Here is a 26,851-nt window from a genome sequence, read left to right on the forward strand (position 1 = left end):
ACATAATTATTATTTTCTTTTAGAAAAAGAAGAAAAATATTTGCACTATTTCTATTTTTAATTTTATTTTTGGAACAGGATTTTCCACATAGTGATTAAGACATTCAAAAATTTCAAATTCAAACCTTTTTTAAATTTTTTAAACAATCTATGAAAATATTTATTAGAAAACATGAAGATATCGATTGCTGTATAACTTCATCAAAATTATGTTCATCATTTTAAGTGAATTATTATTTTTTAGAATTTAAAATTATTTTTTATGTAAATAATTGAATTCCTTAAAAAAAATTTATTATTTATGAAAATAATAATTGAATTACTGGGAAATTTTTATTATTTTTGAAAATAATTGAATGTTTGCTAAAAATTTTATTAAAATTTTGTTTAAATAATTGAATTCTTTTTGGGAAATTTTATTAAAATAGTAGATATTGAAAATCATTGAAATTAAAAAAATTTTTGAAAATATAATTGAAATTAGGACAAGAATTTTTTTTAACATTTATGAAAATAATTGAACTTTGGAGAAGAATTTTGTTATTTATAAAGATAATTGGGATTTTAACGAGAATTTTTTTCAAATTTTGAACATAGTTGAATTTTATTTATTTATTTTTTTTTTTTTGAAAATAATTGAATTTCTGCAATTATTTGTAATTTCTCAAAAATTGAATTTTTGTACTGTTTTCAACAGAAATATAAATCAGAAAACTTTTAAAAATCCTATTTTTAAATTGTTTTGAAGAATTTCTTTGAATTTTTTTAAAAATAATGGATTTTCTTTAATAATTTGAATTGGAATTTTTTTAAGTAATTGAATTTTATAAAGAATTTCTTTCAAGTTTTTTAAAATAATCGTGTTTCTTAATATAATTGAAATTAAACATTTAATTATTCAATTTTATTTCAATTTTTAGAATATAATTAAATTCTTTTTAGAATTTTATAAGAATTTTCTAAAATAATTTAATTCATTCAAGGAATTTTATTAAAATAAGTATAGAAAATAATTAAATTCTTTCAAAAAATTTCTTTTATTTATTGAATATAATCGATTTTCTTAATAATTGTAATTAATAATTTTTACTTAGTATTAAAATTTTATTACAGTTTTTGTAAATATAATTAAATTCTTTTGAAGAAATTTCTTTGTGTATTTTTTTTAAATAATGTAGCTTATTGAATAATTTTGACTGAAAACTTTGAATATAATTTAATTAAACAAAGAATTTTTTCAACTTATTTTTAACTAATCGTGCCTGTCAATAATTATAAGTAAATATTTGATTTTTAAAGTTTATTAAAATTGTATTGAAAATAATTGAATTCCTCAGGAGAATTTTATTATTTATAAAAAATAATTTAATTTTTGCGATGAATTTTAACTTTGAAAGAATTTCTAGACAAGAATTTGTTTCAAATTTTTGAAAATACTTGAAATTCTATAAAGAATTAAATTATTTATGAAAAAAATTGAATTCTCGACAAGAATTTTTTTAAAAATTTTTGGAAATATTTTAAATCCTTCGAAGAATTTGATTATTAATAAAAATAATTGAAATCTGCCAAAGAATTTTATTAAAATTTTTGAAAATAATTGAAATCTTTGAAAGAATTTTATACTTTTTATGAAGATAATTGAATTTTTAGGAAGAATATTATTAAATTTTTTGAAAATATTTGAAATCCTTTAAGAAATTTTATTATTTTTATTAAACTAATTGAAATATAATTCTTTTCGATGAAAATTTACATTCTTTGGAGGATTTTAATTAGGATTGTATTGAAAATAATTGAATTTTCAGGAAGAAGTTTATTAAGATTTTAGAAAATAATTGAATTCTTGATGCGCTCGGACGCACTCTCTAATACCAGTCGGGTGGCAGTGAGTGGCGCAGAGGCGCTCACTGCTCCCCGACTGGTACTAGAGAGTGCGTCCGAGCGCAGATCGAATCATTGCACGCGGTAGCTCAATTGCATTCTTCCAAAGAATGTTATAATTTATGAAAATAATTGAATAAGAATTATATTAAAATTTTTGAAAATATAAACAATAATAATTACTTATATACTTCATAAGTGAATTCTACTAAAAAATAATGAATAAAATAAAAAATAAAAGAAAGTAAAAATAAAACTGAGAATGAGATGAGAATTAAAAGAATATTGTCCCTAAAGTTTTGAACGTTTTCAATTTAAATATTTTCAGAAATTTCAACACTAAAATGAAAAATAAAGGAAAAAAAAATATTCTTTTAGTTAAAATTATAATTTCTTTAATATAAAAAATAATTTTTATAATAAAATAAAAATTAAAAGAAGTAACAAAAATATCGTCGTCTATTCAAACCTTTTATAAAGCTTTAGAAACTTAATAGAATAATTTAATAAGAAACTAAAACGTCTCTTTACAAATATTACACAAAAATCTTTTACATACCTTTTTTAAAATCAGAGAATTCTGTTTGACATTTAAAATACAATTCACATGAAGAGTTTTATAATAAAAAAAAAAATAAAGAAGATATTTATATGTCCATTTAAAGAAGAGTTTTCTTTTTGAACTTATTTCCTTTCTTTTTGATATGTATCATATAAAAGACCGACAACAAATCTTTTATCCTTTCTGACTGTAATTTTTTTTTCATTTATTATTCTCTGAAGAATATTCTGAAGTGTATTTTTTCCCTCTGTGATTCAATTCAACACGGTTTCTGTTTGAATTTATAATTCTCCACTAGAAAATAAACAGAAATATTTTCATTTTCTCTGTTGTAACTTATTTTTATATCTATGTAGTTTTCATATTCTTCATATACATTTAGTAGCTTTATTTTTAAACTCTTTATAAATGCTAAGAGGAGATTAAAAGATTCATAAGTGAAAGCTAATCTTTTGAGAGAGGAAAAAATTAATAACGGATCATATATTTTTACTGGATTCAGTTCAGTAAAAATTATACTTTTGTCTTTGAAAAAAATTACTGGTATATCAAAAGGTATTAAAAAGTTATATTGAAACAATTTTGATACGCTTTGTATTAATTTAATAAAATTAGAAAAACTGTGTAATTGAATCCCAGACTTCATTATTCAACAAAATTAATTATTTAACAAAATTTTTAATTAATAATTCTTTACAATAATTCAAATACTTTCACTAATAATGACATTTTTCTGTTTTCATGGAAATTCAATTTTTTAAAAAAATGTTTAATAAAATTCTAAGCAAGAATTCAATTATTTTCATGAATAATAAAACTCGTCGAAGAATTTCAATTATTTTTAATACTATTTTAAATTAATTAATCGAAAAATTCAATTATTTAAAATAAAATTTTCCTAATATTTATTATATTTCGAAAAAATTAATAATTTAAAACAATGTTTATAAAATTTCTTATGAAGAATTGAATTATTATTTTCAAAAATAACAAAATTTTTCACAAAAATTCAATTCTTTTTAAACATTTTAATAAAATTTTTCGCAAGAATTCAATTATTTTCTAAAATTTTAATAAATCCTTGGAAACAATTCAATTTTATTTATAAATAGTAAAATTCATTAGAAAAATTCAATTATTTTCAAAAAAATTTCACGAAAGAATTCAATTTTTTTCTTAATTCGTTATAAAAAAATGTCAATAGAATTCAATTATTTTCTAAAATTTTAACAAATTTAAAAAAAAATCAATTATATTTATAAATAGTAAAATTCATTTCAAAAATTTAATTAGTTTAAAAAATTTCAATAAAATTTTTAGCAATTTATTTTTAATACAATTTTTACAGGAACTGCTCGAAAAATATAATTATTCTTAAAAATTTAATTTCAATTCCTCGAAAAAATCAATTATTTAAAAAAAGGTTTATTTTAAAATTCTTTGGAAGAATTTAATTATTTACAAAAATATTAGAATTTTTTTACAGGAATTCAATTATTTTCGAATATTTTATTAATAAAATTTTGCGAAAGAAATCATTTGTTTTAAATACAATTTGAGTTAAATTTTTTTTGAAATAATTTAATAATTTCTTTTAGATTTTAATAAAATTCTTTCCAAGAATTTAATTATTTACATTAATAATTCTTCGAAAGAATTCAATTATTAAAGATAAATACCAAAATTATTCCCGAAAATTTAATTATTTTGAGGCATTTTAAAAAAAATTCTTTGCAAAATTCAATTATTTTCATAAATAACAATTATCATCACAATTTAATTATTTTTTTTAAAAGTAATAAATTTCTACTTGTAAATTCAATTATTTTAAAAAATTCTTATAACATCGTTCGTAAGAATTCAATTATTTTCATAAATTATAAACTGCTTTTTAGGATTCAATTCTTTTTAAAAACATTTAAGAAAATACCACACAGACATTTATTTATTCTCAAAAATTTTAATAGAATTCTTTGTAAAATTTAATTAGTTTTAAAAACTTTTCACAATTCAATGATTTACAATATCTATTATTTTCAAAAAATTTCCAAATAGAATTAAATTATTTAAAAATGTTTTTTAAAAATCTTTCTAAGGATTCAATTCTTTTCATGATAAATAAAAAAAATTTCTCAGGAATTCATTTATTTAAATTAGAATTTTTGTCAGTTTTGTGAAGTGTCTAAAACCCATTTTTTTGGTCGTCAAATTTAATTTTTCGATAGCTACTTTTTTACTACTTTTTGCTAATTTTTAAAATTAATTATCTAGTGCGAAGTCTGTAATCCAAACAAAAATTCGGACGATTTTGTTTGACTTTGAATATTATAGAATTTATTTTCTTTATATTTATAAATATATATTTAGTTAGTGGAAAGAAATTCTGTTTAACGAATATGGCCTTTTTACTATACGAATTCTTAGATAAATTATTGTTTATTTTGATACTGATTGAAAGTACAAAAAGTTCATAAAACTTTGATTTAATCTTTCTTTAATAATTGACGAGAAGAAATTGTAGTCAGCCAAAGTATTTTGTAACTTTTTTTGATTGAAAACTTTCTTTACTATAGTTGATAAAGAAAGGCACATTCTGTCTGACTAGAACTGTCTTTTACTACTATTTTTAATTATAAGTAGGAAAAATTAAAATAAAATTTTTCTTCACTAAAAATTTACTTTCACTAGGAAGCAGGGCTCGAACCAGCGAAAGTATTTAAAAATACGGACTTTACGGACCAAAAATAAAAAATTACGGACCATTTAAGGACCAATTGCTAACAAAAATATAACCAGCCCGAGTCAAATCAATTCAATTATTATTTTCAACAATATTTTTAACTAAAATTCTTCTTAAAATCGATTATATTTAATAATAATTTTCGAAAAAAATTTCTTTGACAATTTTGCAAATTCATTTTGTTTACAATATTCAATTTTATGAAATTTCAATTATTCGTAAAATCTTCAATTAAATATATATTTGAAAATAAAAACTTCAAATATTATAAAAAAAATCCACAATAATTAAACTTTCTCAAAAAAATTAATTCCACAGAATTGTTAGTTAAAAATATGAAAAATTCAAATTTTCAAAGATTTTAATCTGAAACCTTTTCGAAATTCAATTATTTCTAAAAAAAATTCAAGCTCTAATGCTTTTAATATTCAATTATTATCTAAAATTTCAAAAAAAAATTAATTTTCAAATCAATTTTTATGAGACAATTCTACTAGAATTCAATTATTTCAATGCAAAAAGAACAAATTATTGAATAATTTGCATATATTTTAAAATTGAATTCTCATAAAGAATTATATTATTTATGAAAATAATTGAATGATTGCGAAGAAATTTATAAAAAAAAATTGTAAATAATGAAATTCCTGTGAAATTAGTATTATTTTTTGAAAATAATTAAAGGTTTGTGTAGAATTTTATAAAATTATTTTTTAAATAATTGAATTTTTTTGGAAAATTTTATTAGAATAGTAGATGACTATTAAAAATCATTGAATTGAGGGAAATTTTTAAAAATAATTGAAATTTTGCTAAGAATTTCATTAAAATTTTTGAAAATAATTGAATTTCGTAGAAGAATTGAATTATTTTTAAAAATAATTGAAATTTTGACAAGAATTTCATTAAAATTTTTGAAACCAATAATTGAATAATTTCTTAGAAGAACTTTATTATTTTTAAAAGATAATAATTGAAATTTTGACAAGAATTTTATTAAAAAAAAAATTAATTCCACAGAATTGTTAGTTACCCAATGGGAAGTAAACGATTGGTTAAATAATGGGCCATGCTTGGCGAACTCCGTTCCATTATTGGAACATTAATGGCAACCATCATTGGACCACCAATGGTTTAAACTTGGGATGATCACGCTACTGCCAATGATCGGTAGCCAAGCATCGGGCCAATATTAGTTGCCAAGGAATTGCCAAGGAAACAAAATCGATTTTCAAAAGCTTGATTTTTTATTGGCAGCCAACAAAAAACCAAGGTTTTGAAAATTGATTTTTCTTAATTATTAATTAAAATTTATTTTTAAAAAATATATTTTTCAAAAATTTATTTTTTAAAAATATATATTTTTTTAAATTAATAGAACATATTAATTTAATTTGTCACCTCTGGTAAAACAAAGATGAAAGACTGATAAATTCCCTCACTTTATATTTTACAGTGGAGGGATAACTGTGAATGTCTTTGCGAGAGAGGAGCAGGTACTTATATAGAGCCAGTGAAACAGGTCACAAGCGAGAAGAAATCACTAGCATGCACTCTGGCGGCGCTTGTCGGAACTGTTTTCTGGCGCGCATGCATATCCTGACGTTATCGACACAGCGCTTGGCAACCAACGTTGCGCCACTTCCGACAAGCGCCGCCAGAGTGCATGCTAGTGATTTGTTCTCGCTTGTGACCTTTCTCACTGGCTCTATATAAGTACCTGCTTCTCTCTCGCAAAGACATTCACAGTCATCCCTCCACTGTAAAATATAAAGTGAGGGAATTTATCAGTCTTTCATCTTTGTTTTACCAGAGGTGACAAATTAAATTAATATGTTCTATTAATTTAAAAAAATATATATTTTTAAAAAATATATTTTTTTTAAATAAATTTTTGAAAAATATATTTTTTAAAAATAAATTTTAATTAATAATTTAAAAAAATCAATTTTCAAAACCTTGGTTTTTTGTTGGCTGCCAATAAAAAATCAAGCTTTTAAAAATCGATTTTGTTTCCTTGGCAATTCCTTGGCAACTAATATTGGCCCGATGCTTGGCTACCGATCATTGGCAGTAGCGTGATCATCCCAAGTTTAAACCATTGGTGGTCCAATGATGGTTGCCAATTGTTTTGCCAAGAAAAAACCATTGGGTACCAAGCATGGCCCATTATTGAACCAATCGTTAACATTGGCAACTTCCCGTTGGGTAAAAATATGAGAAATTCAAATTTTCCAAGATTTTAATTTGAAAACTTTTTAAAATTCAATTTTTTCTAAAAATTCATGCTCCAATGCTGTTAATATTCATTAGCTAAAACTTCAAAAAAAAATTAATTTTCAAATCAGTTTTGATTAGAAAATTCTACGAGAATTCAATTATTTGAATACAAAAGATAAAGAATTTATTGAATATTTGATTACTTCTTAAAATTAATTCTCATAAAGAATTTGATCAACAAATTTTTAAATAATTGAATTCTTTTGATGAATGTTAATAGAATTTTTATGAATAATTACATTTTTCGAGGAATTCGAATAAAATTGTATTTAAAAATAATCAAAATTCTGTCATAAATTTTATTATTTAAAAAAATAATTGAATTTCTCAAAAGAATTTTATTATTTACGAAAATAATTGAATCCCTGTAATAATTTTATTATTTATGAAAATAATTGAATTAGGTATGGCTAAGAAATTTATATAAAATTTGTAAATAATTGAATTTCTGTGAAATTTTTATTATTTTTGTGAAAATAATTAATGGTTTGTGTAGAATATTATTAAATTTGTTTTTTGAATAATTGAATTCTTTTGGAAAATTTTATTAGAATAGTAGATATCTATTAAAAATCGTTGAATTGAGGAAAATTTGTTGAAAATAATTTAAATTTTAACAGGAATTTTATTAAAATCTTTGAAAATAATTGAATTTCGGAGAGGAATTGAATTATTTCTAAAGATAATTGAAATTTTGACTAGAATTTTAAAAAGTTTTTTGAACATAATTGAATTTTTGCGAAGAATTTTATTACTTTTAAAAATAATTGAATTTCTACAATCATTTGTAATTTCTCTAAAAGGACTTCAAGTAAAGTTACGGACTTTTACGGGATTTACGGACCTAGTTCGATATTTGAAAAGTTTACCATATTTTTTTTTATTTTTTTATTTTTAAAAATTTTTTTTCTATATATAAAAATGATAGAAAATAATGAATGAAATTGATACCTAAAATTTGGATCTAAAATTTGTGTTATTAGATTTGACTTTGGTATCAATTCGTTGCAATTCGATAGTTTTAAGTAAAAATTGATAAAGTCATGTATAGTTTTTAACTTTTTAATAATTGATGAAATGAATAAAATTTTGTAATGTAATTGTTGATAATTTTTTGTTCCGCAGGCAGTGTCAGTTTTAGTGAGTGCCTACACATTGGTGGCCATAAGTATAGATCGTTATATTGCGATTATGTGGCCATTGAGGCCACGAATGTCGAAAACACATGCTAAGCTACTTATCCTTGCAGTGTGGTTGCTTGCCCTAATTGTTTCTTTTCCAATCGCTGTTGTTTCTAAGCTGGATCAACCGGCTGATCGATATGTTGCATGTGATCGATACATGTGTGAGGAAATGTGGCCCTCGCCACAACAAAGGTCAGAATATACACAAATTCATCCATTATTTCTTACTAATCACTATATATATATATTACTATTAAAAATCAATTAATTCATAAATTAGAAATATTTGCTCAAAAACGAAAAAAAAAAATCTTAACTTAATATTAATATTGCTGTCCAAAGTAAAAACCTAGTAAGTCGCTTTGTAAGCGACTTTCAAACTTATAGCAAATGCGATTATATTAATTAATTAATAATTAATAGTCAATAATAAAATTAAAAAAAAAGAAGTTTCTTTAAAAATAAAGGAAAAAAATGTTTATAACTTTTATTTATCAATTACAAATTTTCGCATTGAAAATGAAATTGAAACTTTTTAAAATATTTAGAAAATAAAGAAAAAAAATTTTACTCAATACAAATATTCTGTTACATTTATTTAGGAATTTCTTTAATTGTAAAATTATTCAAAAACATCAATAATTTCTTTTTTAAATAAATATTTAATTATTATTATTTTTTCACAGGAATTAAGACATTCAAAAATTCCAAATTCAAACCTTTTTGAAATTAAACAACTTATAAAAGTATTTTGCTATAAAACATGAAGATATTGATTGCTCCGAGTCGAAAGACTCGGAGTGATCGATTTCTTTATGTTTTATAATAATTTATAATAATTAAAAATTTATGAAAATAATTGAATTATTGCGAAGAAATTTATAAAAAAATTGTAAATAATTGAATTCCTGTGGAATTTTTAATATTTTTGACAATAATTAAATGTTTGTGTACGATTTTATTAAATTTTTTTTAAAATAATAGATATTGAAAATAATTGAAATTAGGACAAGAATTTTATTACTTTTGAAAATAATTGAATTTCTGCAATAAAATTTTTGCAATTTCTCCAAAATTGAATTATTTTAGTGTTTTCAACAAAAATTTGAATTAAAATTTTTAAATTCTATTATTTTTAAAATTGATAATTTTATTTAAAAAATGAAGTAAAAAATTAGAATTGTTGCTAGTATTATAATAATCGACATAATCTGTTTGTTTCTTGAAAAAATGCAATTAAAATTTTTTTTAAATAATTGTATTTTCAAAAATAATTTTAAAAAATTGTTGAAAAATTAAAAAATTTTGTCAAATTTCAGTGAAATAAATTTTATATTATAATGAATTTTATTTGTTTACTTTTCAAAATTATTTTGAAATATAATCGTATTTTTGAAAAATTCTCATTGAAAATTTGGAAAATAATTGAACTTTAAAAAAATTTAGATGTAAACTTGTTCCCAGGATTGTTCCACTCGTACCCGAAAGTTCAATTATTTTATAAAAAATATCTTGCGTTCAAGTTGTTGTTAGAAATATATTTGTAAATTTCTATAGGAAGAGTTGTTCAGAAAATTAAATTTCAAAAAAAAACTGTTAGAAAAATCATATTTTTTAAAAAATGAAGAATTTTCATTAAATTTCGAAAATAAAATATTGTAAAATAAAAAGGGGAATGAAAATTTCACGCGCGTATAGTTTTGCTAGTTTTTAATAATTTTTGAAAAAGTTCTTTGAGAATTCAATTATTAAACATTATGTATATTAAAAAATGAAAACTTCAAATCATTTTCGAAAAAATTCAATTAAACTTTTTCAAAAAAATTAATTCTAGAGAAATTGTCAATTAAATGTATAAAAATTTTCAAATTTTCAAAAGATTTTAATTTATAACCTTTTCAAAATTCAATTATTTCTACAAATTTACGCTATAATGCCTTTTATATTCAATTATTATCTAAAATTTAAACTAAAATTTATTTTTAAATCAATTTTTATTAGAATATTTTATGAGAATTCAATTATTTAAATATAAAAATAATTAATTTATTGAATGTTTCTTAAAATTTAATTCATATAAAGAATTTTATCAACAAATTTTTAAATAATTGAATTCTTTTGACAAATTTTATTAAAAATTTAATAATATATATAGTAGATATTAAAAATCATTGAATTGAGGAAAATTTTGGAAAATAATTGAAATTTTGCCAAAGAATTATATTAAAATTTTTGAAAATAATTAAATTTCGGAGAAGAATTTGATTATATTTATAAAGATAAGGGATTTTGAAGAGAATATTTTTTAAATTTTGAACATAATTGATTTTGTGAGAAGAATTTTATTACTTTTGAAAGTATAATTGAATTTCTGCAATTATTATTGTAACTTCCCTATAATTAAATTTTTTTTAATGTTTCTAACTAAAATTTCTTCTATAAATCCATTATTTTTAATAATTAATTAATTATATATATTAAACAATTTAACTAATTTCAGAAAAATTTGAATTATTTAAATTTTTGAAAAATCTGAGTTTATTAAAATTTCTAACTGAATTCATTAAAAATTGAAATTTTATAAAATTTTAAATTGAAACCTTTTGAAGTTCATTTATTTGTGAAAGAATTAAGTTATTTGATAAGAAATTATTGTCAGGAATAGAAAAATTTGAAGGTTTCATATTAGAATTCGTGGTAAATTCATGGTTTATGAAGCAAACAAAAAATACACCTAGAATTTTGTTATGAATTCTAAAAATTTAATTATTTCCAGTACTTTTAATAATAAAAACCCATGACTTTTGCCTGAATTCCCTGTCTCGGAATATATGATTATTATAGTTAGAATAGTATTAAAACTATATTCCAATTCATATTTTATTTTTATCAAAAAAAATTTAAATTAGAATTTTCTATTTTAAAAAAAGTAAGTAAGAAGTTAGCGAATTTTTTCAGGTTGATAAATATTTTTCGAAATTAATATAAATTACTATTAACAATTTAATTACACTATTTTTTTAGTTATGGCAATTAACAGTAATAAATTTAAAGATCTTAATGTTAATTTTAAAATTCCCACAAAGCACAGTATTTTTCTGCAAGTTTGCTGCAAGTTTTCCATGCAAACTTGCGAAATTTGCATGGAAAACTTGCAGCAAACTTGCAGAAAATATCTGTGCTTTGTGGGTTAAAAAATTGAAATGAAATGATTGTGATGTTAATTTTATTAATTTGAAAATAAAAAAAATAAATAAAAAATTTGAAACTAAAAAATATTTTTTTAAATTATGAATATTTTTTTTTTTGTCAATTTAGGTATTATTATTCAATTTCTTTACTGGTCCTGCAATATCTGGTGCCTCTTTTAGTAATGATGTTTACGTATACCAGTATCGCGATAATGGTGTGGGGTAAACGACCTCCAGGTGAGGCGGAAAACACTAGAGATCAAAGGATGGCTAAATCAAAGAGGAAGGTGAGAAAAATCTGTAAATTTTGTTAATAATAAATACTCTATTAAATAATGTTTACTTAATTTACGTTTTATTAGCAATTTATATGCTAATCTTTCTTATTTAATCAACAATATAATTCTCCCCCAAAATTTTCAATCTCACTCTTATTTTCATTTTTTTCAAATTGTAAATATTTATCCACTTTTGACTACTAAAAATATATTTTTTCAAAAATACAAATAATTATTATAATTACATTAGTTAAATAATCTTTAACGTCCGAGATCTTTTATAAAATAATAGGCGAATAAAACGAAAACATTCGGACAATGTTGGAGTAAATAAATATTTATATTCATTGTCCGAATGTTTTCGTCTTATTTGCCTTTTATTATAATTACAAATAATTATTAATAAATGGATAATTAATAAATATAATAAGTATAAATAAAATAAATATTTTTTTAATGCCAATTACTAAACTATTATATCATATATAATTAATATAAAATTATAAATATAATACAATTAATATTAATTAATAATAATCTAGCTTGATTATAACTAGTGTGAAATTTCGACGGTCGTTGGCAGTTTAAAAAACTTTACTTATGCAAAAAAAATATTTTTAAACTTATAATCAATAATATTTTAATTACAATTTTTGTAAAGAACCTACACGGTAAAAAACAACTAAAAATTTTGCTAATAAAGTGAAATTTGTAGCTATTCCAGATAAAAATTTTTTCCATGTAATTTCTTTAGTATTTCTAAATTAAATTATTCAAAAATTCAATATTTTTGTCTGAATTAATATTTAAATCCTACTTTCATTATTATTTTTCTTTCCTCACAGGTATTAATTTATTAAAATTTCAAATTATTTAGAAATTCTCAATATTTTTGTCTGAATTAATATTTAAATTCTACTTTCATTGTTATTTATTTTTTTCCACAGGTATTAAAATTTCAAATTATTTAAAAAAAAACTAGTCAAAAAAACGATATATAAAAAAAATTTGCGAATAGAGATGAAATAGAATAGAGATGACAATAATTCCATATAAACTCAAGAACTTCTCTCTCGACCCTTTAATTCAAATTTTTTGAGAATAACTCCCTCTCGCTCTTTCAGTATAGTTGCGACATTGGTTATCCTCAAGAATTGAGGTCGAGAATATTTTTTTTTTTTTTTTGCAGGAATAAAGAATATATTATAATAATTTTTTTATCAATATTTTTCTATTATATGTATATTGTAGAGTCTTATTGTAAATTATCTTTGTTTATCGTTTTCTTTTCTATACCTACATCATTAAAAAAAATTTTTATTTTTTCTTGCATGTGAATTGAAACAAAAATGGTAGAGAAAAAATGAAAAAAAAAATTGTTTCTGTAAAATTGTAAATTTTCTGCTATTTTCATAATTGAAATATAAAGTGAATTCTTTTTTCTTTCTTGCATAAAATGCAGTCTTTCATTTTTCTCTAGGGAAATAATTTTTTTTAATTTGTTTATAACACAATATTCAACTGTGTATAAGAATAAAGATAAATGACTTAAGCTTGCTTTTTTCAATGTTCTGAAAAATAGTCTTTTTCACATTTCATGACGTAATGATAACTGAAAGTTCTCTTTTTTTATTATTGTTTTTATTATTATTATTATTATTATTATTTTTATTTTTATTAGTAATGAAGATATTAATAATGATAATAATTAAGATTGTTAATATTTATATTGCTTATTGTTATTATTATTATTTTTAACGAATATATTTGTTAATTTCATTTTTTGTCTGACTATAATTGACTTGAACTACAGAAAAATGATACTGTTAAATTTTTTCTAATTCAAATTTATTTGATAAAATTGAAAATAATTTAATTTTTGTTATGACAATAATTGGTCTTTTACTACTGAATCAAAAATTTACAGTTGTATTTTCTCATACTACTTACTTCTTTTACAAATATGTAAAATTATAAATAAATTTAATTTTATGTCTGACTAGAATTGACTTTAACTACTGAAAACCTTTTTCTGTTAAATTTTTTTAATAGGAATTAAGGTTATTTTATTCAGTGGTCACGTGACTCATAGTAAAGTATATGGGGCACGTGACCACTGAATAACATGCCCTTAATCTGATAATTAAAAATAATTTCATTTTTATTGAGTAAAAAAAAAATAAATAAGTAAATTTTTGGTCTGACTATAATTGACTTCTACTACTGAAAAAACGTTAAAATTTTTCTTGTACCAATTTATTTGATAATAGTGGATAATAATATTAATTGATAGTAATTAATTTTTATTTAATAAATAAACAAATAAATAAGTAAATTCTTTGTTATGAAAATTCATCTGATAATAATTACTTAATAATTATTAATTTGTATTAAATAAATAAATACCTAAATTTTTTGCCTGTCTGAAATATTAATTTATCTGATAATAATTAGTTGATAATAATTTTAATATATAATAATTAATTTGTAGTGAATAAATAAATAATTTTTTGGTCTGAAGATAATTAAAAATTAAAAAATATTGTTTGAGAAATTGAAAATAAGTATGCATTGATATTTTTTCATGTTTTATAATAAAATAATATTAGAAATTAAAAAATTTAAAAATTTAAAAAAAAATATGATAAATAAATTTAAAATAGGTATACCCATTTTGTTTATTTTTCTCTTTTTTCTAAAACAAACTTCGTTTGACTGATCTAAATTATGCTTCTCGTTTTTATTTATAAAAAATAGAAAATTGTTAATTTTTATAAAAAATTATGATTAAGAAATAGGAAATATATATCCATTTTATGCATAATTTTTATTTCTTAATAACAATATTGTTTACTAACTCATTTTTTTCTTTTGGGAAGAAAAACATTTTAATTTCTTAATATTTTTTCTTTTCTTTCGTTGCTTAATATTTTTGTAGAAAATTCTCAATTTTCATGAGGAAATAATTTGCATCAATTCTATTTCTTAATTTCAATTGTTTTAATAAAATTCAAAGTTTTTTTTTAAAGATAAAGGGAAAAAATGTTTATGAATTCTATTTGTCAATTGCAAATTTTAATTGAAAATGAAATTAAAAATTTTTTAATTTTTAGAAAATATAGGAAAAGATTCTACTCAAAAAAATGTTCTGTTGCATTTATTTACGAATTTCTTTAATTGTGAAACTAATCGAAAAACACCAATAACTTCTTTTTTAAATAAATATTTAATTATTATTGTTTTTCAACAGGAATTAATAAATTCAAAAATAAAACTAATATAAATAAAAACTATAAATAATCTATAAATCTATAAATAAAACTAATAAAAAATTTTTATAAAACATGAAGAAATCGATCGATTTCTTCATGTTTTCTAATTATTAAAAATTTATGAAAATAATTAAATTATTGCGAAGAAATTTATAAAAAATTGTAACTAATTGAATTACTGTGGAATCTTTATTATTCATGAAAATAATTAAATGTTTATGTAGAATTTTATTTAATTCTTTTTAAATAATTGAATTTTTTTCGTAAAATTTTATTAAAATAGTAGGATATATTGAAAATAATTAAAATTAGGACAAGAATTTTATTGTCAAGTTTGAAAATAATTGAATTTTGGGGAAAAATTTTGTTATTTATTACAAAGATAATTGGGATTTTGACGAGAATTTTTTTTTAATTTTGAACATAATTGAATTTTATGTGAAAAATTTTATAACTTTTGAAAATAATTGAATTTTTGCAATTATTTGTAATTTTCTTCAAAATTCAATTTGTTTTAGTGTTTTGAACAAAAATTTTAATTACAAATTTTTAAATTCTATTATTTTTAAAATTTCTAATTTTACTTAAAAAATGGAGTAAAAAGTTTGCCGCGCAAACGAATTTCTTCGTCTGACCAGAATTTTCTTTATCTACTGAAATAAAAAATCTAATATTTTTTCTGTATTCATTAATTTCTTTCTATTTTTAATTAATTTCAAATTTTCATTTTTTCCTGTCCGACTTCGATATTGTCTTTTACTACTTAAAACATACAAAGGAACTGAAAATGAAATGCGCATTTTGTAAAATATTATTTCTAAAATAAAATTAATTAAGAAACTTTAATTGAATACTGAAAACTGTATAATATGCGTTTTAATCGCTACGAAGTAACGAATTCCAGAGATTTATAAATATATAAATGCATTAAAACTTCTGTACTTGTGCGATAACTCAAAATGGAAAATGTTTTCAAATGGCATATTATCCTTCTACTTCGTGAGTTAACAAACAAAAATCAAACACTTATATCCAGTGTGTTTTCTCATTTTATTTCCCGAGAGAATTTTATTCATCAAAAAATAATTTCTCATATTTGAGAACAATCATTTTATTATCATTATTATTATTTGCCATGAATATACAGTAAGAAAAGCTATCCGTCAGTCATAGGAAAGTATGGGAATCGCATAAGTCTGTCTCACTCCCACTCATGGGATATGACTGACGTGCTAGGTTTTCGTACTGTATATATAAGCGACTATTCAAGTAACGTTTTAATTTGAAAAATTTTTTCCACTATTTATATATAACTTTCAAGTTTTTCAAAATTACATTTTTCGTTACGATTTCATTTTTTTAATTCACTTTTAAAATATACGATTGCCCACAAATAATATGGGAATTTACTGCTATTTTTCAAATAGCACACACACACACACACACACACATACATTATGTGCGGTTGGTGAAGAAAAAGTACTTAAACATCTTTGTTTTTTTTTTTATTAGTTCTCAAACAATTTTCCAAGAGAAAAAAATTTATTATCTCTTTTACATTAGAAAATAAAAAAAATTCTCCTTTAATCTCATTCTCTTCGATTTGAGACGTTTAATTACAATGCTTTTAAACACTTTAATTTAATTTAATACCTAATAATCGTTATTTTAATTTTTTTTAGACTAAAACAATGAGTTGAGTTAATTCGTAAAATTTATCAATAATAAATGGTAGAATTTAAGAAAGAAAAAATTAAATGAAAAATAATATTTAACGCAAAGGAAAAAAGTAGAAACTTTTTAGTAGTACAAGTCAATTGTAGTCAGAGCAGAAATTTATTTATGTATTTAGTTGCAAATTAAATTATCAGATATAAATTCGTAAAACAAAAAGTTTAACATTAACGGTTTTTACTAATAATTAATATTATTATATCAATAATAATTGTTATCAGATAATTTCGTATAACAGGGAATTTAGCATTATCAGTTTTCCAGTAGTACAAGTCAATTACAGTCAGACAAAAAATTTACTCATTTATTTATTTGTATTTTTATTCTATACTTCTATACAAATAAATTATTATTTATTATTATTATTATTATCAGATAAATTTTTATAACTAAAAATTTAGCATTACAGATTTTTTCAGTAGTACAAGTCAATTATAGTCAGACAAAAAATTTAATTATTTATTAATTAAATTATTAATTAATATTATTATTATATATTATATAAATTATATATTATTATAAATTTACCATCAGATAAATTTGTATAACAATGAATTTAACTTTAAAGTTTTCAGTAGTACAAGTCAATTATAGTCAGACCGAAAATGTTCTTATTTATTTGTTTATTCATTTAATACAAATATTATTATTAATATTAATATTATTATCAACTAATTGTTATCAGATAAATTCGTATAATAAAAAATTTAACATTAACGATTTTTCAATAGTACATAAGTCAATTATATAGTCAAACCACAAATTTACTTATTTTTTTATTTTTTATTTACACAAAAAAATTAAATTATTTTAAATTATCAGATTAATTGCCATTAGAAAAAATTTACCTTGAAAAGGTTTTCAGTAGTAAAAGACCACTTTAGTCGGACTTTTTCGATATTTCTCCTATTGCAGTAGTAAGTAAACAATTATAGCCAGACACGAGAAGTCTAATTTTAATTTTAAAGTTTAAATTTAAATTTTCAATTCACTTCGAAGTATGGAAACTATTTTTAATTGATAAATTACTAAATTTTTCACGATATAATTATAAATCGACGATTTCATTATAATCTTCGCTAATTGATCTTACGTAACATTTAATTAACGCCCCCTCCCTCCCTCCTCTCACCCTCTGACCTTATCAAAAAATTCACCAGCAAATCAGTAATTCCAACTACTTCCATGTAATATTTAAACAGGAATTTATTTATAGCCTTTTTTTATAACAATATTTAAATTTTTATTTTATAAATTTTAACGTAATTGGTTTTTTCCCTTACTTTTTAAAATTCAGAAAATAATTTAATCGATTATAAATTAATTACTAAGTGCAATGTAATGAATTAAAAATTTTTTAATATAATCAAATTTAAAAAAAAAATTTTTTAATCAATTTCAAATATTAAATTAATTAACTATTACAATTAATATTATTATTTTTAAATTATGTAATTAGAAATAATTATTATTTATTACACGCATGCAAAAAATATATTATTATTAAAATAAAACTACAGAAAAAAATTATTATCATTGCTATAAATCGTCAAAATTTTTTATTAATTATTATATAGGAGTTAAATAAGTTAATTTAAATAGAGAAAAAGGTAAAATTAATAAATTAAATTTTTTTTTTTGAAACTTGAAGAAAATTCACAACTGAGAGAAATTTTTCTTTTGCAGATGGTGAAAATGATGATGACTGTCGTGACAGTCTTTACAATTTGCTGGTTGCCCTTCAATGTTTTGATAGTAAGTCGATATTACAATATTATTTGAAATTTCACAGTTATTGTACAAAGGAAATTAGAATCTGTCTGCAGCATAAGTTTAAATTGTTGAGAAACTCTTAACTTTAAACTAAATTTGAGTGACAGTTGAATGTTATGTTTTGTACTTATGTTTCCCAAAAAGCATTTTGAAATTTGACGTAATTATTACAATGTAATATCTTTCTAAATATTTTCATTTTAACATAAAAAATGTTTAACATTTTTTTACTCCAAAAAGTACTTTTTTAATTTTTATATATTTACTCATTTTTTAAAATTTATTTTATTAATTTTATCCATAACATTATTGATATTTATTTATATTTATTTGTTTATTTATTTATTTATTTATTTATTTACGGGACAAGCCCATTCGTTCAAATAACAAATTTATAAATAATATCTTTATAACTGTTAAATACTTTTAGTACTTTATGTACGAATGGGACTCAATGCCCGTAAATAAATAAATAAAAGTAAAAATAAGAGATAAAAAAAATAACTAAATAGAAAAAAGGTTTTAAATTAAAATAAAAATTCATAAATTGATGAAAATTAAAATATAATTTGAAATTAAAAGGATGAAAGTTTTTTTATAAAAGAAATTTATTAAAACTAGCCTATAAGTCTAAAAAGTTTAGAAAATATTTTACGCATCGAAAAAAAATTCAGTTTAATTGATAATAAAGAAATATCAAATTATTTAATGTGGATAAAAATTTTTCATATAAAAATAAACTGATCGTTAAGGGAAAAAAATTTTTTTGATTACAAGAACTTTTATTAATAAATTCTTTTTTCCTCCCATAAAATTTTAAAAAATCGCAAAACAACCATGAATTTTTAGAGCCAACCTTTTATTCACAAATATAATAAATTTTTTTATTTTAAAATTAATATTTATAATTATTTTTTTATCTCGTAAAATGTCAAAATATGGAGAAATAACCATTTTAGCATAACACTTTTGTTCATAAATAATACATTTTTTTTTAAACAATTATTAATTTAGTAATTTATAATTTATAATTTATGAATATAAAATATATAAATATAAATATATAAATATAAATTTAAATTTATAGTTTTTGAAAAATTACTACTATTATTTATTATTTCTTTTTTCTTCATGATTATTAAACTTATTTTATATTCATACAATCTACATTATGAAAAAGTGATTTTGTTTTTTATTTGTTTTTTAAAACTCTTCTTTTCAATTAACTCGAATTAATTAACAGAAATGGATATGAATTAAATTTTGCAAAAATTGGACTAAGATGACATATATTCTTAAATATTTATCGCACGCATATTAAATATTTAAATATCATTTTGATATGCGCAGTGCAATGGTCTGGTTTAATATGGCTTTTGAATCTGTACTTTTCAAAGTCGTTACTTTTTTTTATTTGAGGATGAAATGTATATTATATATAAGTTCTTTATGCCGCTCGGATGATCAATATATCGATAGAGAATTTTTTTCAAAATTATAAGCACCCTTCTGCACTTCATATAAGAGGCGAATTGTGTACAAGAGTTTACAGTTTAATGAAATACTCGATTTTAAGAGGGAAAAAAATAAAAGTCATTTCAATAAAAGTCTTTAATGAAAATTTTCTCAAGAATAGAAATGTCATTTATATAATATATCGTTGCAAAGATGAAATTAATTATTGTAAATCAATTTTTGATAGTGACCCAATGGGAAATAGTCATTAGTCTACCATTGGTGCATTAATGGCCCAATATTGGGAGCCATTGGTTTTCTCTAGGTTTATTATTGGCTCCCAATAATGGACCACTAATGGTAAAATCGTGGGATGTCCACGCCGATGCCAATAATTGGCAACCATTATTGGCACATTATTGGCTGCCATTAAAAAACCAATAATAAAAAAAAAATTTTATTAAATAATAAATTTATTTATTTAATAATTATTTTATTTATTATTAAAAATATTAATTTTTTTAATTATTTATTTTATAGAAATGGTTATTATTTCCTATCACATTGAAATGTGAATAACCCTTTCGTTCAGAGTCTAAAAATTATTTTTTGTTTGTTTTTATTTTGTATATAATTTGACTCGAAGTGATTGTTAATCTTAATATTTCGTTTAAATGTTTTAAACTATATTTAAAAATATTTTGTCAATTATTTTCAAAAATATTTGTTAACATTTTTTAAATAATTTCTAAAATATTTGTAAAATTTTTTCTAATATTTTTAAAAGAATATTTTTTTGATTCTAAATATTTGTGAATGAAATTTTTATTTATTTCTCCTTCAAATTAAATTTTTATTAACAACAATAATTTTGTCTCAATCTAAAAAACAATTATTAACAGTTTTAAAAGTAAAATTTCAGTTTTTAATTTTTATCGCAATCAGTAATTTATGAAAATATTTTCAATAAAAAATTTAAGTTTAAATGTTTTATTGCAATTAATAATTTTTAATAAAAGAATTTTTTTTTATTTTTTCAGAATCTTTTTAATTTTTTTGAATATTTTTTTATTTTTCAAAAAAACTTTCTATTTTTTCAAATATTTTTTTTTTCACAATTGTTTCAATAAAAATACAAAAATACTTTTTTATATTATATAAACTAAAAAAAATGTTTTTATATAATTGTTGTTATTATAAATACATAAAGTGAAACGGAAGACGCTAACTGGAATAATAACAGCACAGTAGAAAACGGAAACAATAGAAAAAATGTTTATCCACATAATCATGAAGGATGTTATTTAAAAAACAAAATTTCCATGTAAATGACTTAGAAAATTGAAAAAAAAATATTTTTAATTCAGAAAAATAGAGAAATATTATAATTCTGATATTTATAATTATTTCAATGATAATAATTTTATAAAAATTTTATAATTTTATAATTATGATAACTTATAATAGTTTTTTGATTATGATAATTTATAATAATTTTATTATTTATAGAAAGAAAATATATATAATATATGGAACGGAAGTGAAATAAGTCAATATATCGTCAATTAATTTCGATAAATAATTTGTGTCTGATGGGTCATCTATAAATGAAATTTACAAGAGATGCGGAAAAGTTCCCCCCTAAAAGTTTTTCTCGCATCATATTATATCTAGATATGAAAGACATTCCTCACACTCTCTCTAAAAATTTTTTTTCAGGAAATAAACTAGATGACAGTATGAAAAATATGACTAAAAGTCGAATATAAACGAGATATATAAAATATACATAAAATTTTTAATATGTTGAGTGCCTGCATTTTTATCAACAAGTATTTCTTGAATTTTTATTATAAATATTTATTCAAATTCCTTCAAAACAATTCAATTTTATTTATAATTAGTAAAATTATTTGTAAGAATTCAATTTTATTTTTAATAAAATTTTAATAAAATTTCATGAAAAAATTCATTTTTTTAAAATTTTTAATATAATATTTTTCAAAAAAATTTAATGACCCTTATAAAATTTTAATAAAATCGTTCGAAACAATTTAATTATTTTTTAATTTTTAATAAAATTTCTCGAAAGAATACAATTATTTTCTAAAATTTAAATAAATCCTTCAAAATATTTCAATTATTTTTTTAATAGTAAAATTCATCGCAAGAATTTAATTATTTACAATTATTGTCAAAACCTTTAATAGTATCTATTCTTCGAAAGAATATAATTATTTTCTATATTTTAGTAAAATTTCTTGAATAAATTAAATTATTTTTGAAAATTGTAATAGAATTCTGAGAAGAATTTAATTATTTTCAAAAAATTTTATAATAAAATTCAATAATTAAATGTTTTATTTCAATATTATTAACAAACATGATTATTTTAAAAACATGAAAGAAATTGTTCATGAAATTCAATTATTATCAAAATTTTTAATTAAAATTATTAAAGAAACTTCATTATTTAAAAAAAAATTCAAAGAAATTCTTCAAAAAGAATTTAATTAGAATTTTTAAAAATTTTAACAAAATTCTTCCCGAGAATTTAATTATTTTCATACATAATAAAGTTCTTGAAAGGAATTCAATTATTATCAAATTTTTTGATAAAATTCTTTGTAACAATTCGATGATTTTCAATACATTAATTTTAAAATTGAAAATATTTAAAAAGAAAAATTATTGAAAAAGTTAAGAAACAAAAAAGCAAACAACATTTTTATAGTCAGATAAAAAATTACTTTTTTGGAACTAATAAGTTAATAGTAAAAAATTGTAAAAAAAATAGTAATAAATAGTAAAAATAACTAAAAATATAGTTAAAATATTAAAAAATAGTCAAATACTGTAAAAAAAAAGTAAAAATAATTTAAAATAGTTAAAATATTTAAAAATAGTCAAATATAGTAAAAAACAGTAATAAATAGTAAAAATAATTAAAAATAAATTTATCGTTATTTTCTCAGTAGAAAAATTCATTTGTAGTCAGAAAAAAATGTACCTTTTTGAGCTAATACGTTAATAGTAAAAAATTGTAAAAAATAGTAATAAATAGTAAAAATAATTAAAAATAGTTAAAATATTAAAAAATAGTCAAATACAGTAAAAAGAATAGTAAAAATAGTAAAAATAGTTAAAATATTTAAAAATAGTCAAATATAGTAACAAATAGTAAAAGTAATTAAAAATAAATTTATCGTTATTTTCTCAGTAGAAAAATTTATTTATAGTCAGACAAAAAATTACTTTTTTTGAGCTAATACATTAATAGTAAAAAATTGTAAAAAATTGTAAAAAATTGTAATAAATAGTAAAAATAATTAAAAATAGTTAAAATTTTAAAAATAGTAATAAATAATAAAAATAATTAAAAATAAATTTATCGTTACTTTCTCAGTAGTAAAGTTCATTTATAGTCAGACAAAAATTTACTTTTTCGAGCTAATACGTTAATAGTACAAAATTGTAAAAAAATAGTAATAAATAGTAAAGAATAGTAAAAAAATTTGTAAAAATAGTAAAAAAATAGTAAAATAAAAAAAGTAAATTAGTAATTAGTGATAGAATTGCACATATTATTTTTTTTATTTTTAAACTATTATGTTACTCGAAGTAGTAACTGACAATATTATAGTCTGACAAAATATACATTTGAGGAAAATTAATAACAAAATAACTGCTAATGACTGAAAATCAAAAAAAAATCGCCGTAGAAAATTTGCAATAAAAACAGACATTAGCAATTATTTTAATTTCAATGCCTCAGTTTTAGTAGTAAACGACAATCACAGTAAGACAAACAAAATAATTTTTTTTTCTAAAAATTATCAAATTAATAAATTGTTAAAAAAAAAAATTTGTTCACGTCACAAAGAAATTTGATTTTTTTTTGCGCCTAAAATACATTATGACAAACATTTATTGAATGTAATAATATTGAAAAATGTGAAAAAAAAGAAAAATAGTGAATAATGAAATGAACAATGAAAATAAATAAATACCTATGTTTTTGTTATTGCGATAGTTGGCAGTGGAGAGGAACGAATATCTGCCCAGATGGCAAGGTTTTCCATTCCTGTTCACGGCACTTCATTGGCTCGCAATGTCACATTCTTGTTACAATCCTGTAATATATTGTTGGATGAACGCCAGATTTCGAGCAGGTTTTCTGACCGCTCTCAGCAGATTTCCAGGCGCTGGACTTTGCATTCCAGACGCTGAGCAAAGAATGTTTACCAGCACAGCTGGTATTCCATTAACAGGTGAGTCTTTTTTTTTAATTTATTCCTCAAAATTATTATCAATCAAAAATGAAAAAAATTCTAAAATATAGAAAGGGTAAATAAAAAAATTTTTTTACCTTTTCTATATTTTCGAATTTTTAAAATTAAAAAATTAATTAAAGTTAAAACTGAAAAAAATTCTAAAATATAGAAAAAGTAAAAGAAATTTTTTTTTTAACTTTTCCATATTTTAAAATTTTTTTCATTTTTTTTTAAATTCAAAATAATAGTTTCTTTAAAAAAATTTCAACTGAAACAAAAAAATTAAAACACGTTTTGTAACTTAATTGATCATAAAGAGTGTCTCGTGAATATCGAATGATTTCTAAAGTAATTTATAGTCAATATGCCACAAATTTCAGTCGATTTTGTACACACAATATGCAAATATTAATTAAGGTAACATTATTAACATACAGATATTTACAGTGTGGAATAATTTTCATTTTATTCGATGTACAATAAATATCATTGCTTTTTTTATAGAAAAAAAATTTTTTTAAATAAAAATTGTATTAAAAAAAATAAAATTTTCTTTAAAAAAAAAGAAATTTCGATCGTTCTTTATTTTAAATCTTAATTAATTAAAGTATTTGAAAATAAATTCAATTTCATATTCTGTAAAGTTCAATCATTTTCAGAATTAAAAATACTATTTTTTAACTGGAAAATAAAAATAAAAGAAAATAAACATAGAAAATTATTAAGTCTCAGTGTATAATTAAATAAAAAAAAAATACAATACAAAAAATTGGCAAAATATTTAAAAAACGATTGCTTTAAATTTGAATTTGCTTCAAATTAAATTTAAATTTAAATAAAATTGACTAAGAAATAAATTAAAAGTTTAATAAAATTGACAAAGAAATAAATTAAAATTTAAATAAAATTGACTAAGAAATAAATAAAAATTAGAGGAGAATTTTGAAATGCTAAAAATGCCCTCTCACATTTCAGGCGTTGATGGACAATATTATCCGGGTTTAAGAAGAATGAACACATGTACCACCTACGTTAGCATGCGGCGAAAGATAAATGGAAGTGAAACACCTGTCGCTAGAAGCGCCAGTTTTCGCTACAACGATTCCCTACAAACAACCTATCAACAACCTCATCGTCGTTTTTTGAATATGACATCGCAGCCCGAAGAACAAATATAAAATGCAACATAATATTTTGTATCATCATCATCAGCATCATCATCATCATCATTATCATCAACGTCATCTTTACTCTACACTGGAAAAAAAAAATTTATTTCATTCAAATAACCAATTGTCTATTATCAAATAAATATTTACTTAAGTCAAATAATTTTTATTTTAGTCAAGAAATTTGCTTCAAATACTGAAATTATTGGTTCAATGAAATTATTGGTTCAACAAATTATTGCTTCAATGAAATTGTTGATTTAATGAAATTATTAGTTCATTGAAATTATTGTTTCAATAAAATTATTGGTTCAATGAAGTTATTGTTTTAATGAAATTATTAGTTCATTGAAATTATTGTTTCAATAAAATTATTGGTTCAATAAAGTTATTGTTTTAATGAAATTATTAGTTCATTGAAATTATCAAATATAAATTTATTAAATAATTTCATAATCAAAATTTTAAAAATTCACTTATTAAGTATACAAAATTAATTATTACTGTTCATATTTTCAAAAATGTTAATAAAATTTCACGAAAGAATTCAATTATTTTTTTAAATATAGTAAAATCTTTACAAAAATTCAATTATTATTAAAACAATTTTAATTGAATTCCTCAAAAGAATTCAATTTTTTAATAAATTTTTAACACACATTTCGAAAAAAATTCAATTAAATATTTATAAATAGTAAAATTCCTCGCAAGAATTCAATTAATTTTATAAATATAGTAAAATTCTTTGCAGGAATTCAATGATTTTCAAAACAATTTTAATTGAATTCCTCGGATAAATTCAAATAATTTTAAATATAGGTATTTCCATAAATTTCAATTATTTCCTAAAATTTTAATAAATTCTTCGAAATAATTCAACTATTTTTATAAATACTAATATTCTTTGCAGGAATTAAATTATTTTTAATCCAATTTAAATAAAATTAGACGAAAGAATTTAATTATTTTCAAAAATTTCAATAAAATTCAATTTCAACAAGAATTTAAAATTCTCTAAAAATAATTCAATTATTCTCAAAATTTTTTTTAAAAAA

The 26,851-nt window shown here is 20.1% G+C and overlaps 2 protein-coding genes across 3 annotated transcripts in view; one reads left to right on the plus strand and one right to left on the minus strand.

The window, feature by feature from the left end:
• The window catches only part of LOC122511376 (arylsulfatase B), a 57,304-nt gene extending 32,854 nt beyond the window's left edge, over positions 1-24,450 (minus strand). The window contains exon 1 of the mRNA XM_043626566.1: positions 24,364-24,450. The gene's annotated coding sequence lies outside the window, so the exon portion shown is untranslated. The remainder of the gene's footprint in view (positions 1-24,363) is intronic.
• LOC122511377 (RYamide receptor) overlaps positions 1-25,948 on the plus strand; it is a 199,893-nt gene extending 173,945 nt beyond the window's left edge. For both annotated transcript variants that reach the window (XM_043626570.1, XM_043626568.1), the window contains exons 3-7: positions 8,592-8,842; positions 11,969-12,128; positions 18,812-18,880; positions 24,387-24,624; positions 25,603-25,948. In XM_043626570.1, the coding sequence (XP_043482505.1) occupies positions 8,592-8,842; positions 11,969-12,128; positions 18,812-18,880; positions 24,387-24,624; positions 25,603-25,805 (921 nt within the window). In that variant the 3' untranslated portion in view covers positions 25,806-25,948. The remainder of the gene's footprint in view (positions 1-8,591; positions 8,843-11,968; positions 12,129-18,811; positions 18,881-24,386; positions 24,625-25,602) is intronic.
• The last annotated feature ends 903 nt before the right edge of the window (positions 25,949-26,851 follow it).

Source organism: Leptopilina heterotoma, unplaced genomic scaffold (assembly GCF_015476425.1).
Source record: "Leptopilina heterotoma isolate Lh14 unplaced genomic scaffold, ASM1547642v1 Lhet_81, whole genome shotgun sequence".
NCBI classification, from domain to species: Eukaryota; Metazoa; Arthropoda; class Insecta; order Hymenoptera; family Figitidae; genus Leptopilina; species Leptopilina heterotoma.